Source organism: Bombina bombina, chromosome 2 (assembly GCF_027579735.1).
Source record: "Bombina bombina isolate aBomBom1 chromosome 2, aBomBom1.pri, whole genome shotgun sequence".
Taxonomy (NCBI): domain Eukaryota; kingdom Metazoa; phylum Chordata; class Amphibia; order Anura; family Bombinatoridae; genus Bombina; species Bombina bombina.
Window position 1 is genome coordinate 199,093,454 of NC_069500.1, and position 18,847 is coordinate 199,112,300.

The window sequence follows — 18,847 nt, forward strand, 5'->3', positions numbered from 1 at the left end:
CCAAACTGCACCCCAGCCCAGAAGGCTGGCATCTGTTGTCACTATCACCCACAAGGGTCTGTGGAAACAAGTCCCCTGGGACAGATGATCTGGCGACAACCACCAAAGAAGAGAGTTTCTGGTCTCTTGATCCAGAATTATCTTTGGAGATAAATCCACATAATCCCCATTCCACAGACCATGCATTCACAGTATCAGTGGTCTGAGATGAAAGCGAGCAAACGGAACGATGTCCATTGTCGCTACCATTAATCCGATTACCTCCTTACACTGAGCCACTGATGGCCGAGGAATAGACAGAAGTGCTCAGCAAGTATTCAAAATCTTTGATTTTCTGACCTCCGTCAGAAATACTTTCATGGCTACCGAGTCTATCAGAGTTCCCAGAAAAGGAACCCTCATCTGTGGAACAAGTGAACTCTTCTCTATATTCACCTTCCAGCTGTGAGTTCTCAGAAAAGACAACACTGTGTCCGTGTGAGATTTTGTCAGATGATATGTTGACACCTGAATCAGAATATCGTCCAGATAAGGCGCCACCGCTATCCCTTGCGGTCTGAAAACCACCAAAAGAGACTCTAGAACCTTTGTGAAGATTCTGGGTGCAGTGGCCGACCCGAAAGGAAGAGCCACGAACTGATAATGTTTATCCAAGAAGGCAAACCTGAGAAACCGATGATGATCTTTGTGGATTGGAATATGAAGGTAAGCATCCTTCAAATCCACGGTAGTAATATATTGACCCTCCTGGATCATTGGCAAAATTGCTCGAATTGTCTCCATCTTGAATGATGGAACTCTTAGAAATTTGTTTAGACACTTGAGGTCCAAAATGGGTCTGAACGTTCCCACTTTTTTGGGGACCACAAATAGGTTTGAGTAAAACCCCTGTCCCTGTTCCAATTTTGTAACATGACAGATTACTCCCATAGTAAAAAGGTCTTTTACGGGGGCGGAGCCAACTTTCAAGGAGAGCAGACGTACCTAAGCTGAGCTCCTGCTATAATTAGATAAATTTTCAACTTAAATCCAGTTTCTTTTTAATTAAATAGACAAAGCTGATTTATCTATCACCTGCATCTGATAGAGACCTGGAAAGAAGTGAAAAATTGGTGACTGAACCTGCGGCCTACACACCACGCAACTAAGAGTTGAAGCGCATGGTCCCTCAGAATACAATCAGCGCAGCACTTGCAAAAATACTATAGCAATTTCCTTTATTGTCATCCTCTATAAGCGAATACTGAGGAGAAATGAAGGATGCACTACTTCTGGCTCTAAAAGGATTGAGTGACAAGCTAGATTACCACTATACCCAGATTTCAGAATGTCTCACTGTAACGCGAGGCGTTTACAGTCTCCAAGATGGCGCTCTCCTTTCTCCTGTACCAACTCCTGAACCTGCAGCACTAACTAAGGCTGGGGCGGGCTGGCCCGTTATCCGGGAAGCTCTGACTCGGGATGACTCAGAAGACTCTGCTTCCACTGAGGCGGGTGTGCAGACGGGAGAGACTGTGACTCACGTTCAGTTGTACCAGCGGAGAGATGCAACTGAGATTCGACCGCTACCGGCACTATGGAAACTTCGGTCTTTGGAGGTGAGCGCACCTGGGCCCGAGTCACAACACGCAAACGACATCTACCCGGTCTGGCCCCTTACTACTCACACCTTTACACCTGACACCCGGGACTTCTACACGGTGTTTGGGACGCAGCGCTCTCTCTTGGCTCCTCTTAGTGGCGACATGTTTGAATATGTTTATACTTCGCTCCTTACACTGGAAGGTATAAGCTCAAAGGATCCTACAGACACGGACACATTTGACCGGGTAGTGTTGGAGCTTGTAGGATTTGCCCATAACCCTGTGGAGGATTCAGGCAGTGATCCGATGACAGTGACACCTCATAGACGGGGAATTGGCTAAGCGTTTTGTGTGACTTTAGCGTGGGGGAGCATCTGTCCCTCCAAAGACTTAGAGACCCATGTTCTATTTATTTATGTACTGTGTCCATTTATACTGAATACAGCTATGGGACCCAGCTCATAATTTACTTACATGTATTCTCTTATATATCCCCATATGGTCAGTTGATTTAAAGCTCCACCAAGCCTAATGGCTCCCAGGGGAGTCAAAACCCAGCATCATTTTATAGAAGAAGATACCCTCACAAGATGTGGCAGTGTATGGTGTCCCAAAGTGTCAGATATTGTTTCAAAAGAGTTTAGCTACCCCAGCGAGTATTTTGAAGAGGGCTATAATATCTGATGTTTGGCTCTCCTAACTTTTGGACTTATCTCAAAAACTGTATGGTTGCACTTTATAACTGTTTTGCTTCTACCTATGACAGTTACTCTGCTTACATATGTTGTAAATATTACTACTGCTCTATATCAACTAACTATCACATGTTAGCTTAATGACAGCTCTTTCTTAAAAAGGGGTGTAGTGTAGTGTTGTGATAATATAAGTTTACCCCAGATCCTAATAAGCTTTTACTTACCCTTGTGTCTGCTTTATAACTTGTGTGGGCACTGTATTCTCTTATAGATGATTGATAATATTTGTTTTTGCATTTATTCACTCTATCTCATTAATTGACAAGTTTAGGGGGTCCTTTTCAGTCTGCATAGAAATGATTGAAACTACCCAAAGTGCATCAGAGCTGTGTATTTATATCATAGACTCATTAGATATTCTATGCAGCCATATACCCTATAATATGTTTATGTTATAGTTCAATGTTGATATAGATAAGTATATTTACGTGTGTATACCTTGGTATATTTACTCCTCCAAATATAATAGTACCCTAAAGACTAGGGCCTATGGGGGTGAGTTGATTTTGATCATATAGAAAGATCACTAAACTTAACTTTGTATTTTTATTTATATTCCGCATCGGTAGTATATCTTGACAGCTGATTCTAAGCCCCTAATTTTCTAACACATAGACTAAAACCACTAATATAGTAGCTTGAGTTACTCTTCTCTGATCTGGGGTGGAGCTTATATTACAGTCCATGCATGTCAGGAAATATAGGTACCTATTTTGCTTAGCCCCGCCTTAATTCTCCATACAACCTTAATAAAGTTAAGATAGCATACGCTTAGACATTTACAATGAGTAGCACGTTTCCCACACTTCTCTATATCTATATACATAATTTGTTATATACTTGATTGAGCAGCCACCCTAAGTAATATAATATATAATATACAGTATACCATTAACTCATCCCCCTATAAGTAATTTATTTAGGACACTAAATCTAGAGACCCCAAAGCTCCATCAGACCATTATTCTAACAGGCTCCGCCCCCCCATCCCCCCCCCACTTAGAGCGGCTCTGGCCCGCTGAAATTCCCTTCCCCCAAACAAAACCGTTATATTAACCCCCATTTTACCTCAACTTAGTTTAAATAGGCAAACTGTTATAAAAATCTCATGGTACATGGGGGTCCATTGTTAATTTCATTTACTCAAAGGTTATAAAAAGAGGTTGCGTTATTATATGTCCCAGTTTTCCACATCTTTCACTCTCAGGTTCCTAATACGACTCTATAGTGATCTTGCTATTCTGTACGCTTAAAGCCTATATCTATATGTGTCTAGTAGACTAGATGTCTACCATGGTAATTTCACTGTCTTGAAGTTTTAGACCAAACTTATTCTCTATAAGAAAATTGTAAAGATGTACCCTTCACACTAAGATATGTATTTCGACATGTTTTCTGTATTTCTGGATGTAATTTTTGTTACCTCAATAAAAATATTATAAAAAAAAAAAAAAAAAGGTCTTTTACACAGCGTAAGAATGCCTCTCTCTTTATCTGGTTTGCAGATAATTTTGAAAGATGAAATCTCCCTCTTGGGAGAAAATCTTTGAATTCCAATTGATAACCGTGGGTCACTATTTCTAGTGCCCAGGAATCCTGAACATCACTTGCCCAAGTCTGAGCAAAGTAAGAAAGTCTGCCCCTACTAGATCCGGTCCTGGATCGGTGGCCACCCCTTCATGCTGCTTTATGGAAGAAGAAGCGGGGGGTCCTCCTTTAAAGTTCCGAAAGGAATGAAAATTATTCTGTTTACCCCTCATTTTAACCGACCTATCCTGAGGTAGGGCATGGCCCTTACCTCCTGTAATATCAGAAATGATCTCCTTCAATTCTGGCCCAAAAAGGGTCTTACCTTTAAAGGGAATAGCTAAAAGCTTATATTTTGATGACACATCAGCAGACCAAGATTTGAGCCACAATGCTCTACGTGCTAAAATAGCAAATCCTGCATTTTTTGCCGCTAATTTAGCAATTTGAAAAGCGGCATCAGTAATAAAAGAATTAGCTAGCTTTAGAGCCTTAATTCTATATAGAATGTCATCTAATGGAGTCTCAACCTTAAGAGACTCTTCTAGAGCCTTAAACCAAAAAGCTGCTGCAGTAGTTACCGGAACAATGCAAGCCGTAGGTTGTAACAGAAATCCCTGATTAACAAATAATTTCTTTAGTAGACCCTCTAATTTCTTATCCATAGGATCCTTGAAAGCACAACTATCCTCAATGGGTATAGTAGTACGCTTAGCTAGGGAAGATATAGCTCCCTCTACCTTAGGGACCGCATGCCATGAGTCCCGAATGGTATTTGATATAGGAAACATTTTCTTAAAATTAGGAGAGGGAGAAAACGGTATACCTGGTCTATCCCATTCCTTACTAATAATTTCCGAAATTCTCTTAGGAACCGGAAAAACATCAGTGTAAGTAGGAACTTTAAAATATTTATCCATTTTACACAATTTCTCTGGAGGAATCACAATAGGATCACAATCATCCAGAGTCGGTAAAACCTCCCTAAGCGACAGGCAGAGGTGTTCAAGCTTAAATTTAAATGTCATAGCATCCGAATCTGTCTGAGGCAAAACATTTCCTGAATCAGAAATTTCACCCTCAGACAGTAATTCCCTAATCCTAAATTAGCTAATAAAGCATCAGCGGATTCAGTATTTACATTAATACTTGACCTACTGTGTTTACCCTGCAACACTGGTAATTTAGACAATACCTCTGTAAGGGTAGTTGACATAACTGCAGCCATCTCCTGCAGAGTAAAGGAATTAGACACACTAGAAGTACTAGGCGTCGCTTGTGTGGGCATAAAAGTTGTGACACTTGGGGAGAATTGGATGGCATATCCTGATTCTCTTCAGACTGAGAATCATCCCTAGGCACACTTTATTTAAAATATGCGTTTTACATTGTAAAGTCCTTTCAGTACAAAAGTTACACAATGTTAGAGGGGGTTGCACAATAGCTTCTAAACATATAGAACAATGAGAAACCTCAATGTCAGACATGTTGAACAGACTAGTAATACCACAAAAGTCGTTTAAACACTAATTTATAGCATAAAATAAACATTAGAAAAAACGTGTACTGTGCATTTAAGAAAAGAAAAAGTGAACAATTTTTCCAAAATGCACAAAAAACGTTAAATCATTCCCAAATTTAACTTAATATCGTTGATTAATATAACCCTCAAGCATAAAACCAATAAGTTTTAAGTGCCAAAAATAAAAAACATAAAACATTGTTTTTTATGTTGTCTCCCATGTCACATAATGCCCAAATATCAACTAATGATAAATATAAAATAGGGACTCCAGTAATACCCCTCTTATTAAAATAGGTTTTACTGCTTACCCCATTCCCATACAGGGAAATAATGCCAGCCAGTTCTGATACACCAAGTCTCCTCAGAAAAAAAGGCTGCACATACCTTAATGCTGCTTGTAGCATGAAACCGGTCTCCACACTGAAGATGTCTCATGGTTACCTTCAGAAGTCTTGTGGGAACCAGTGTGGATCTTAGTTACAAATGCTAAGATCATCAAACCTCAGGGCAGAAATCTTCTTCCATATCCCCCTGAGGAAAATAGTACGCACCTGTACCATTTAAAATAAAAAACTTCTTGATTGACGAAACTAAAACTAACACCTCACTTTACCATGTCTTCCTAGTATAACACAGGCAAAGAGAATGACTGAGGGAGGAGGGGAAGGGATATACTGTATATATAGCTCAGCTGTGGTGCTCTTTGCCACTTCCTGTTAGCAGGAGGTTAATATCCCATAAGTAAGGATGAAATCCGTGGACTCATCATATCTTTGTAAAATAAATATATAAATTAATGGTGGGTCAAAGCAAAGTGTTGACTTGATCTAGGGAAAATCTAATGGAAGTAAAGATATTGGAGTAAAGGCAAATGGGATGAGCATCCCTGGTCCTGATGCACAAATTGGTAAGATTGCTGGTTTGCCTTAAAGCCAATAATCCATTTCTGGATATCCTTATTTTCAAGAATTACCAGAAAAACAACATGAAAATGTTTTGATGAAACAGATCAGGAAATTTGACTTTTAAAACACCTGCAAAATAAACTGCAGAACACTGCACTGAAATTGATTTCTTCCATTAAAAATAACTCCAGCATTTTGCATTACAAGTCTGATATGAACACCATTAAAAGCTGAAAACTGGGACAGCAGTCATGTTACAAAAAATAATATGAATAAGAAATATGCAAATACAGAAGGAGTACTACATATTTTACAGCTAGAAAAACCTACAATCAACTCATTAAGGGAAGGAAGGACACCTGATGAGAGGAATGAAGTCTGAGACAATTAAGTTATTTCAAATAAAAACATGCAAATAGCCACATTCAAAGTGTCAGCACCATGTTATTTAATTTTCACTAAGAACGTGCAAGTGCTAGAGATCCCTTGCACATAGTTGTGCAAGAATTATTCTTGCCAAACCTTTTCAGCACAAGGAAATTTTGATCTACCAACCAAAAAGCCTGAAATATTAGAATCAGAATGCTCTCGCTGCTGATGAAGTTTCAACTAGAACAAATACTGATTTAGATCTAGTATGGCCATAAACTTACCGGTTCCTAGACCTTTAACACGATGGCACATGTTTAGCCAACAATTTTTTAAGTTTGAAGTTCATATTTCATAAAACATTTCTGTTTTGACGATTGAGACTAGGAGGAAACTGCTTAAACTTATAGGTCTTTCTGTATGATGCTCTTGGCAAACCCTACAGTGAAAAGTACAATATATGTTTTCTCAGCCCCAGTACAGATTCTGTTATAACAGGAACACTTCCCCTATATTGTTTAATTTGTTAGAAAAAATAGCCTCACATGCCCTAAACCTAGAAGGAAATGAGCCTTTAGAAGACTTTAACCCTGTTTTAGAAGGATTCTGAATCTAAGGAACCTCTGCGTATATTCTATGAGACACATCATAAAAAGTCTACTATGCTGGGACCAATGCTTCATGAGAGGACTAGACTAACAACTTGGTTATATGTCAATACTCTGACAAATTTAGGCAGAATATGTTGTATGACGGAGAAGGAATGAACATGAAGATATGTAGAGGGTACAGAACACTCCAGCCTCACTGAGGGAAGTGGAAAAAATCTACAATTTTCATATTTTTATGAAACATCACTGCACATTATTTCACTATGCATAATTAAACCTTTCAATGGAAAATTCAATTTGGAAGTTTAATTTCCCCTCAATTTTTAATGTGCTAAACAGCCGTGTGATTAAGTCATCAATGTTAATGCTCTTCTAGTATATTAATGTGATTATACGCTTAAATTATTACACGTCCCCAGGGTATGCAAAATATCTGTTTACATTATGAACTTGTGCTACTGTGTTCCAACACCCCCATTGTCACATTTCACACAAAAAGTTAACGTTTAAAAAAAATAAAAAATAAATGTATGCTTACAAAAATATCAAATTTGGAAAAAAAACTTGCAGAGGACCAAGTTGCAGCCTTGCAAATCTGTTCTACAAAAGCTTCATTCTTGAAAACCCAAGAAGAGACAGCCCTAGTGAAATGAGCTGAAATTCTGTCAGTAAGTAGGCTGCTGACCAGCAGTCTCATAAACCAAACACATTATACTTCTCAACCAAGGAGAGAGAGAAGTAGCTAAAGCTTTTTAAAAACAAACAAACCGACTGGCGACAATCCTTAGTTGTCTGTAGATAGAAACTAAGAGCACGCACAACATCCAAGTTGTGTAACAAACGTTCCTTATAAGAAGAAGGATAAGGACACAGAGAAGGAACAATGATTTCCTGATTAATATTTCAATCCAAAACCACTTAGGAAGAAAACCTAACTTAGAGCGAATAACCGCCTTTACGTCATGAAATATAAGGCGAATCACACTGCAAACTGAGAGCTCCGAGACTCTCCGAGCAGAAGAGATAGCAATAAGAAACAAAACCTTCCATGATAACAACTTAATATCTATGGAATGTAAAGGCTCAAACAGAGCCTGCTGCAAAACTTTAAGAACAAGGGTAAGACTCCAAAAGGGGAGCAACCGACCAAAAAACAGGTCTGATACTGACCAGGGCCTGACAAAAAACAGAATTTATGTTTACCTGATAAATTACTTTCTCCAACGGTGTGTCCGGTCCACGGCGTCATCCTTACTTGTGGGATATTCTCTTCCCCAACAGGAAATGGCAAAGAGCCCAGCAAAGCTGGTCACATGATCCCTCCCAGGCTCCGCCTACCCCAGTCATTCGACCGACGTTAAGGAGGAATATTTGCATAGGAGAAACCATATGGTACCGTGGTGACTGTAGTTAAAGAAAATAAATTATCAGACCTGATTAAAAAAAAAACAGGGCGGGCCGTGGACCGGACACACCGTTGGAGAAAGTAATTTATCAGGTAAACATAAATTCTTTTTTCTCCAACATAGGTGTGTCCGGTCCACGGCGTCATCCTTACTTGTGGGAACCAATACCAAAGCTTTAGGACACGGATGAAGGGAGGGAGCAAATCAGGTCACCTAAATGGAAGGCACCACGGCTTGCAAAACCTTTCTCCCAAAAATAGCCTCAGAAGAAGCAAAAGTATCAAACTTGTAAAATTTGGTAAAAGTGTGCAGTGAAGACCAAGTCGCTGCCCTACATATCTGATCAACAGAAGCCTCGTTCTTGAAGGCCCATGTGGAAGCCACAGCCCTAGTGGAATGAGCCGTGATTCTTTCGGGAGGCTGCCGTCCGGCAGTCTCGTAAGCCAATCTGATGATGCTTTTAATCCAAAAAGAGAGAGAGGTAGAAGTTGCTTTTTGACCTCTCCTTTTACCGGAATAAACAACAAACAAGGAAGATGTTTGTCTAAAATCCTTTGTAGCATCTAAATAGAATTTTAGAGCGCGAACAACATCCAGATTGTGCAACAAACGTTCCTTCTTTGACACTGGTTTCGGACACAGAGAAGGTACGATAATCTCCTGGTTAATGTTTTTGTTAGAAACAACTTTTGGAAGAAAACCAGGTTTAGTACGCAAAACCACCTTATCTGCATGGAACACCAGATAAGGAGGAGAACACTGCAGAGCAGATAATTCTGAAACTCTTCTAGCAGAAGAAATCGCAACTAAAAACAAAACTTTCCAAGATAATAACTTAATATCAACGGAATGTAGGGGTTCAAACGGAACCCCCTGAAGAACTGAAAGAACTAAGTTGAGACTCCAAGGAGGAGTCAAAGGTTTGTAAACAGGCTTAATTCTAACCAGAGCCTGAACAAAGGCTTGAACATCTGGCACAGCTGCCAGCTTTTTGTGAAGTAACACAGACAAGGCAGAAATCTGTCCCTTCAGGGAACTAGCAGATAATCCTTTTTCCAATCCTTCTTGAAGGAAGGATAGAATCTTAGGAATCTTAACCTTGTCCCAAGGGAATCCTTTAGATTCACACCAACAGATATATTTTTTCCAAATTTTGTGGTAAATCTTTCTAGTTACAGGCTTTCTGGCCTGAACAAGAGTATCGATAACAGAATCTGAGAACCCTCGCTTCGATAAGATCAAGCGTTCAATCTCCAAGCAGTCAGCTGGAGTGAAACCAGATTCGGATGTTCGAACGGACCCTGAACAAGAAGGTCTCGTCTCAAAGGTAGCTTCCAAGGTGGAGCCGATGACATATTCACCAGATCTGCATACCAAGTCCTGCGTGGCCACGCAGGAGCTATCAAGATCACCGACGCCCTCTCCTGATTGATCCTGGCTACCAGCCTGGGGATGAGAGGAAACGGCGGGAACACATAAGCTAGTTTGAAGGTCCAAGGTGCTACTAGTGCATCCACTAGAGCCGCCTTGGGATCCCTGGATCTGGACCCGTAGCAAGGAACTTTGAAGTTCTGACGAGAGGCCATCAGATCCATGTCTGGAATGCCCCACAGCTGAGTGACTTGGGCAAAGATTTCCGGATGGAGTTCCCACTCCCCCGGATGCAATGTCTGACAACTCAGAAAATCCGCTTCCCAATTTTCCACTCCTGGGATGTGGATAGCAGACAGGTGGCAGGAGTGAGACTCCGCCCATAGAATGATTTTGGTCACTTCTTCCATCGCTAGGGAACTCCTTGTTCCCCCCTGATGGTTGATGTACGCAACAGTTGTCATGTTGTCTGATTGAAACCGTATGAACTTGGCCCTCGCTAGCTGAGGCCAAGCCTTGAGAGCATTGAATATCGCTCTCAGTTCCAGAATATTTATCGGTAGAAGAGATTCTTCCCGAGACCAAAGACCCTGAGTTTTCAGGGATCCCCAGACCGCGCCCCAGCCCATCAGACTGGCGTCGGTCGTGACGATGACCCACTCCGGTCTGCGGAATGTCATCCCTTGTGACAGGTTGTCCAGGGACAGCCACCAACGGAGTGAGTCTCTGGTCCTCTGATTTACTTGTATCTTCGGAGACAAGTCTGTATAGTCCCCATTCCACTGACTGAGCATGCACAGTTGTAATGGTCTTAGATGAATGCGCGCAAAAGGAACTATGTCCATTGCCGCTACCATCAAACCGATCACTTCCATGCACTGCGCTATGGAAGGAAGAGGAACGGAATGAAGTATCCGACAAGAGTCTAGAAGTTTTGTTTTTCTGGCCTCTGTCAGAAAAATCCTCATTTCTAAGGAGTCTATTATTGTTCCCAAGAAGGGAACCCTTGTTGACGGAGATAGAGAACTCTTTTCCACGTTCACTTTCCATCCGTGAGATCTGAGAAAGGCCAGGACAATGTCCGTGTGAGCCTTTGCTTGAGGAATGGACGACGCTTGAATCAGAATGTCGTCCAAGTAAGGTACTACAGCAATGCCCCTTGGTCTTAGCACAGCTAGAAGGGACCCTAGTACCTTTGTGAAAATCCTTGGAGCAGTGGCTAATCCGAAAGGAAGCGCCACGAACTGGTAATGCTTGTCCAGGAATGCGAACCTTAGGAACCGATGATGTTCCTTGTGGATAGGAATATGTAGATACGCATCCTTTAAATCCACCGTGGTCATGAATTGACCTTCCTGGATGGAAGGAAGAATTGTTCGAATGGTTTCCATTTTGAACGATGGAACCTTGAGAAACTTGTTTAAGATCTTGAGATCTAAGATTGGTCTGAACGTTCCCTCTTTTTTGGGAACTATGAACAGATTGGAGTAGAACCCCATCCCTTGTTCTCTTAATGGAACAGGATGAATCACTCCCATTTTTAACAGGTCTTCTACACAATGTAAGAATGCCTGTCTTTTTATGTGGTCTGAAGACAACTGAGACCTGTGGAACCTCCCCCTTGGGGGAAGCCCCTTGAATTCCAGAAGATAACCTTGGGAGACTATTTCTAGCGCCCAAGGATCCAGAACATCTCTTGCCCAAGCCTGAGCGAAGAGAGAGAGTCTGCCCCCCACCAGATCCGGTCCCGGATCGGGGGCCAACATTTCATGCTGTCTTGGTAGCAGTGGCAGGTTTCTTGGCCTGCTTTCCCTTGTTCCAGCCTTGCATTGGTCTCCAAGCTGGCTTGGCTTGAGAAGTATTACCCTCTTGCTTAGAGGACGTAGCACTTTGGGCTGGTCCGTTTCTACGAAAGGGACGAAAATTAGGTTTATTTTTTGCCTTGAAAGGCCGATCCTGAGGAAGGGCGAATCGATTTAGCCCAGAAAAAGTCTACAGTCTTAATAAGCCCTTGTGAAGCCCTTATTTACGATCTTTATAAACATGGCTTACCGGATCCCATAGGGAAAATGACAGCTTCCAGCATTACATCGTCTTGTTAGAATGTGTCATACCTCAAGCAGCAAGAGACTGCTCACTGTTCCCCCAACTGAAGTTAATTGCTCTCAACAGTCCTGTGTGGAACAGCCATGGATTTTAGTGACGGTTGCTAAAATCATTTTCCTCATACAAACAGAAATCTTCATCTCTTTTCTGTTTCTGAGTAAATAGTACATACCAGCACTATTTTAAAATAACAAACTCTTGATTGAATAATAAAAACTACAGTTAAACACTAAAAAACTCTAAGCCATCTCCGTGGAGATGTTGCCTGTACAACGGCAAAGAGAATGACTGGGGTAGGCGGAGCCTGGGAGGGATCATGTGACCAGCTTTGCTGGGCTCTTTGCCATTTCCTGTTGGGGAAGAGAATATCCCACAAGTAAGGATGACGCCGTGGACCGGACACACCTATGTTGGAGAAAGATTGCACATCTGGCACATCCGCCAGGTGCTTATGTAGCAAAATAGACAATGCAGAAATCTGAGCCTTCGGGGTACTGACTGCAAACCCTTTTTTAGACCACCTTGGAGAAAGGATAAAAAGGTTCTAGGAATCCTGACTCTACTCCAAGAGAAACCCTTAGACTCACACCAATAAAGATATTTACGCCATGACTTATGGCAAATCTTTCAGAAACTGGCAAGTGATTCTGAGTCATAGTCTCAATGACCGACTCAGAAAAACTCACGCTTAGACAAAACTAAGCATTCAATTTCCAAGCAGTCACCTTCCTCAGAGACAGTCTCCCAGATGGAGACATGACATTTCTCCTAGTTCTGCATACATGATCCTGCGAGGTCACACAGTGGCTATTAAAAACACCACCACTCTTTACAGAGAATATGAGCAATGACTCGTGGAAAGAAAACAACAGTGGAAACAGGTATGCAAGACTGAAATCTGAGAAAAAACGCCAGAACGTCTATTAGGACGGTCTGCAGGTCCCATGACCGTGAACCGTACCTTTGAAACTTGGCATCCTGTTGAAACGCCCACAGAAGCCATGTAAGGGTTTACCTAGAGAACACCTCCAGATGGAGACGTTTACTCCCCGGGATGAAATATCTGTCTGTTCAGAACCACCCCTGGAAAATGGATCAACAACAATTGAGAGCTTCCTCCCACTGAACAATCCAATCACCTCATACATGGCTAAGGAACCCCTAGTTCCTCCCTGGTGGTTGATATAAACCATTAAAGTGAATTCTCCGACAAACAAACTAGAGACAACTGAGGCCAAGCCATCAGAGCTTTGCGAATCACTCTCAACTCCAAGATGTTAAAGAGGAGAGCAGATACTTCCAAGTCCATAATACCCTTTAAGACAGATTTGAAAGTTCTCCATGTCATGGAAAATAGCAAAAGGGATGATGTCCATGGAATACCATCAGACCAATTCCCTCCATACACCGAGTCACTGAAAAGTGAAGAAAAATCAACTGCAGCTAAATCCATAAGATGGCTAAGCTATCCACCGGCCGGCCACTTAAGCTTGCTGATGGCCGGACAGTAGCCTGCAGAAAGGAGAAAAGGAATAAACCCTTGATTATCTGATCTCTGTTAGACATTTTCTCCTAGATAGAGAATCTAATAAGGTCCCAGCATACCGCACCTGGTGTTCCCAGGCGGTCTCCCATCCAGGTACTGACCAGGCCTGACCCTGCACAACTTCGGAGATCAGAAGGAATCTGGTGCAATCAGGGTATTGTGGCGGTAGACCCAAATAAATCACCCTTGTGGATGGAACAAGGGAACTCCATTCCAGATTAATTTTCCCTCCCTGGAAAAGAAGATTTGACAAGATATCTTAAAAGAGTTCACTGAAAGCAAGGATGATACCTGAACCATATATTGTTCAGAGAAACACCCTTGTCATAACCCAAGACCTAGAAGTCCGTCTAGGATGACGAAAACTCAGAGAAATTGAGAACAATGAATCTCTCAGGTCTATGATCGTTATGAACAGGCCCTCTTAATCAAAGGAGAAAGGATATTACTGAACCCAGTTCAAGGAAGCCTCTCATCTTGCTTGGATTGCAGATACTCTAGAAAGAGAAATCTGCCCCTGGGAGGAAATCTCACATTGCACTCGAAAAGGCATGACCCTGCAGAAAGCGGAAAAATAAACTTTCCTTTAATCTTACTCTCTTGACAAGTGGTAGAAAAACCTTTTTTCACCCTTAAAGGGACAGTCAACCCAAAAATAGTTTAACGTTATATCTATAAACTTTCCATAGATCGTTTTTTTACAAATGTAGCCCAGTTTTTACATATATTCTGTTTTCAAGTTAAAGCACTTACTTTTGGCGCTGCTGCCACTTAAAAATGTCTGTCTTGCTCCGCCCCTTTTTCGTCATCATTGACATCATGATATTCTTGTGATCCCTGTAATTTTTCTATCTTCCTCGTAAACGGCTTTAGTGCATGTGCAATGCGCCTATTGTACTGAAGTGGAACTTTTTCACACAGGAACCAAAACACTGTGAAAAAAGTTCCCCTTCAGTAGCCTGATCAGTAAAACACATGCAAATCCTTTAACAGGTCCCCACGAGTGGTTGATACCCGGGGAAGGGCCAGTGAGTGAGACAGGGGATAGAGTGGCTGGTCACCTAGGGAGGGAGAAATATGCTCTCATTTAGTAAAGATACAGACTGTGAGGCCAAAAAGTTATCCCTGACAAACTGATCAGGTGAGAGAATTGGAGTGTGAGGTGCCGATGCAAAACATTCCTCCGGAACAGAACTGTTGTTTATGAAAGAATTCGGGCTCAGAATTTTTCTCTGTGGCATGAACGGTCTGGAATTCCTTTTGCTGAGCAATAACTAGATTCTGCTGTAGAGAAACTGACATGTATTTGAGATTCAATCTTAGACTGGAGTTGTGCTTTAAAAAATGTAGCAGGAGACAGGGTAGTATGCATTGCATACTCAAGAAAAATATTGGGTGTACAAATGACACGTTGGGGGTCACTGCAAGCAAGTGTTTATTGGGCATTAAATCTGGCATTAAAAGTGTTAATAGCAGAACACTTCATTTGGCACACAAGAGTATTCATGGGAAATATGGACGAGACAGGAGCCCTCTGCATTCCTGTGAAAACCTTATTTTGACAGAAAACAGCACTTCTCCTGGGGCTGTAAACCAGACTGAGCAGACTGGCGAATCTTCCTCAGACTTACGATCGAGGATGACCTGCCTAGCAGAAACCTTACATCTGAACTTCAAATGTCCTCTTGAATTTTCTCTGTAGGTAAGGAAAAAAAACAGATAAAGTTGCAGATACTGCAGAGGATACCTGAACTGCAAATCTGTAAGCAAATACAATCCTCCAGGAAACAGAGAGGAACCGCAGGGCACAGCATGTGACGCCAGAGAGGCTTGGGACATTTAAGGAAAAAGCTGTGGCATAGCCTGAACAGCATCATCCTGAGAGAGGTTGAAAAGATCAGAGGGCAGCAACCTATCTGTCCATGCAATACAGAAAGTTGAAAAAATATCTGCTATATGAGAAACAGATTATTATGTTATTCCTTTAAAAAGAACACACATCTTCTCAAGAGTCAAAATTATTTGTTCCTAGAAACAAATCAAATAATAAAAAAATAATATTTTAATAACCCTTAACTTCAAGAGAGTAAAATGTACCGTCTCTTTAAGAGAAGAAAATCCTGTATTACAGATGACTTATTCAAAAAAACCTTAACTGACGGTTCAAACAATAACTTTTATAATTAAAATAATATATTAACATTTTAATAACCCTAACCTTAACTGAAGGATCAAACAAGGGATAGCTATCTATTACTAAATTTTAGGGTAAGTGGACTAAGATGCTTGTTATAACATTGAGACCCTCCCAACAGAAACACTACTTTTAACCTAATTAATTAGGCTGTATTGTGGTTGAAATTTTTTCTTTTACAGATTGCCAAGGGCTGTATCGCTGATTCATCTCAGCCTACCAAAACCTCGATACCGGCAGGAACACTCCGCTCCATTCTCAGTCCGAGAATGAGGTGGAGTCAGCAAGAGAATAATGGCAGCGCTCCGTTTCAGAAGAAGCAGGAGGAGGCGGGACCATGAGAACGGCATGGAAAAGATGCGCAGATGTTTTTATTTCGCGCCTCACCCTGCCGCTTAGTCTTGAGAAACAAGACAGACCTGAATGTCAAAACACAATCGGTCCCACAAACAAAGATGCCGCTCATTATTATAAAGAGCGGAGGAAAGCACATCAACAAGTTCCATGGGAATGGCGCTCAAAAGTGCGCTCTCCAATTTAATCCCACCATTACTCTGAATAAGTAATGAGAACTAGAGTAGGAGAATGCTTAAAAATAGTTAATAAAAATTAAGCCCCCAATAGAGTTAATTCCTTCTTTTAAAACGATTAACCTCTAACTCGCCCTTCACATGCAATAAAGTGCCTGCCCACTGTGTCCCATAGTTAAGTGCAGATTACCTTATTAGGATTGTTAACCCCATCACTGCCAGCCTGCTAGCCCCAGAAGTCAAAAGGCACTTACCTGCACATCTAGCTGTCCGACAGGAGGACAGCTCACCCGGTATGAGAGGATGCCACTCCTCACAGAGACCCGTGACAGAAAGAAAGATCAGAGTAAACCTGCCAAGGCTTTCTATACAAGGGCAGAAATATGTTAGAAAAACGCATTGAGGTCCACCTCACAAGTTCCTAACTGATTAAAGCCACCACTGCCCTACTGAAGGGACTAATGTGGAGTACAGCGAAACCAAGCTTGTGATGGAAGATCAGAGCAATCCTGCCCTGGCTTCAAAACCAAACAAATCTTGATAGAAGAATCTTTATCAGACACCTAATTACTTCACCTCCTACTTGCATGAGAGGCAAAGAGAATGACTGGGGGTTGTGGGAAGGAAAGTGATACTTAATAGCTTTGCTGTGGTGCTCTTTGCCTCCTCCTGCTGGCCAGGAGTGATATTCCCAACAGTAATTGCTCATTCCGTGGACTCACCGTGTCTTTATAAAGAAATAACAGAGTCAGACAGGTTAACAAAGAATGAATGCATAAGGTTACCTGCAAGGGTCATTTAAACATGAAATCAAAGCTGAAAAGCAATAGCTTACTTGCCTGATATTTTAGTATGTCTATATTATAGTATGAGGCTGCTGGATTCTGTTCGGAGAGTTTCCTGAGGTAGGAAGTGACGGCTTGCATATTCATCCAAAAATCTTTGCAATTATTGTCACTTTGCGATGGGTCACTGAAAATATAGTAAAGCTTAAATACTTAAAACAGATTACATGTTTATGGTTTAGATTTATTGATAAACAAGAGCACAACCAGTAAAATAAAAAAAATAAAAAAAAACACAAACATCTTCAGTAGCCAACTGATAAAAAGAGAATAAAATGTGCAATATGTTTTTGAATGATAATTTATTTAAGTTACATTGATAGAAAAATCTCAAAGTAATTGAAAAACAGTGTATAAAAAGCACCTAAATAAGGCTAAAGTGTGCAAATATTTGATATTTAAATATACCCACCACTATATTTAAAGGGACACTCAACACCAGAATTTTTGTTGTTTAAAAAGAAAGAAAATCTCTTTATTACCCATTCCCCAGTTTTGCATAACCAACATTGTTATATTAAAATACTTTTTACCTCTGTAATTACCTTGTATCTAAAGCTTTTGCTGACTGCCCCCTTATTTCAGTTCTTTTGACAGACTTGCATTTTAGCCAATCAGTGCTCAACTCCTAGGTCACTTCACGTGCATGAGCTTAATGTTATCTATATAAAACACATGAACTAAAGCCCTCTAGTGGTCAAAATGCATTCAGATTAGAGGCAGTCTTCAAGGTCTAAGACATTAGCATATGCACCTCCAAGGCTTAGCTTTCAACTAAGAACACAAGAGCAAAATTGGTGATAAAAGTAAATTGGGAAGTTGTTTAAAATTGCATGCCCTATTTAAATCTTGAAAGTTTTTTTTCAACTTGACTGTCCCTTTGAATATATATCTACCTACTTGTTTTGATATTTTGATATCTACCCACTTTAGTATTTAACATTTGTTTTATTGTTTGTGCAATATCGCAAATAAATCCTTATTGCTTTTAATCTAACGGTTTTGTGAAGCAGCACTGTTTGCACACTTTAGCCTTATTTAGGCGCTCCTTATAGACTGTTTTTCAATTGCTTTTCACAATCCTGTTAGGTGATGGTCAATTAAGTGAGTCTGTGTGCTTCTTTTTGGCGCTATATACCTATACTTTTTATCTAGAAATCTCAAAATACCTGTATAAAAGTTGTGTATTTGGTAGGATCTGCTCAAGCTTGCTGGTGTTCTTTAACCGGAAGCAAAGCACAGCTGGAGAGGGGTTGCTTGTAAAAACTTTAATAATCCCGCTTGGAAATGAAACTGTCATGTCACCAGTTATCTTCACAATGCATCTATGTAACAGATAAGACATCTTTATTAGTAATCATTTATCAAGAAAAGAAAGTTCTTGCCTATTTGTACTTATGACTTTCTACATAGGAAAAGGGGTATAAAACACAAACATCTTTCCAATTTACTTCTATTATATAAATGTCTTCATTTTTCTTATCCTTTGTTGAAAAGCAGAAAGGTAAGTTCAAGAGTGTGCACGTGTCTGCAGCACTATATGGCAGCAGTTTTGCAACAATCTTATACATTAG

At 40.8% G+C, this 18,847-nt stretch overlaps 1 protein-coding gene and 1 pseudogene across 2 annotated transcripts in view; both read right to left on the reverse strand.

Moving 5' to 3' along the window:
* Nucleotides 1–18,847, reverse strand: part of FCHO2 (FCH and mu domain containing endocytic adaptor 2) — a 505,609-nt gene that overhangs the window by 123,214 nt on the left and 363,548 nt on the right. For both annotated transcript variants that reach the window (XM_053701433.1, XM_053701434.1), the window contains exons 21-22: nt 18,443–18,598; nt 17,268–17,400 (exon numbers count right to left, since the gene is read on the reverse strand). In XM_053701433.1, the coding sequence (XP_053557408.1) occupies nt 17,268–17,400; nt 18,443–18,598 (289 nt within the window). The remainder of the gene's footprint in view (nt 1–17,267; nt 17,401–18,442; nt 18,599–18,847) is intronic.
* Nucleotides 13,757–13,875, reverse strand: LOC128650993 (uncharacterized; annotated as a pseudogene).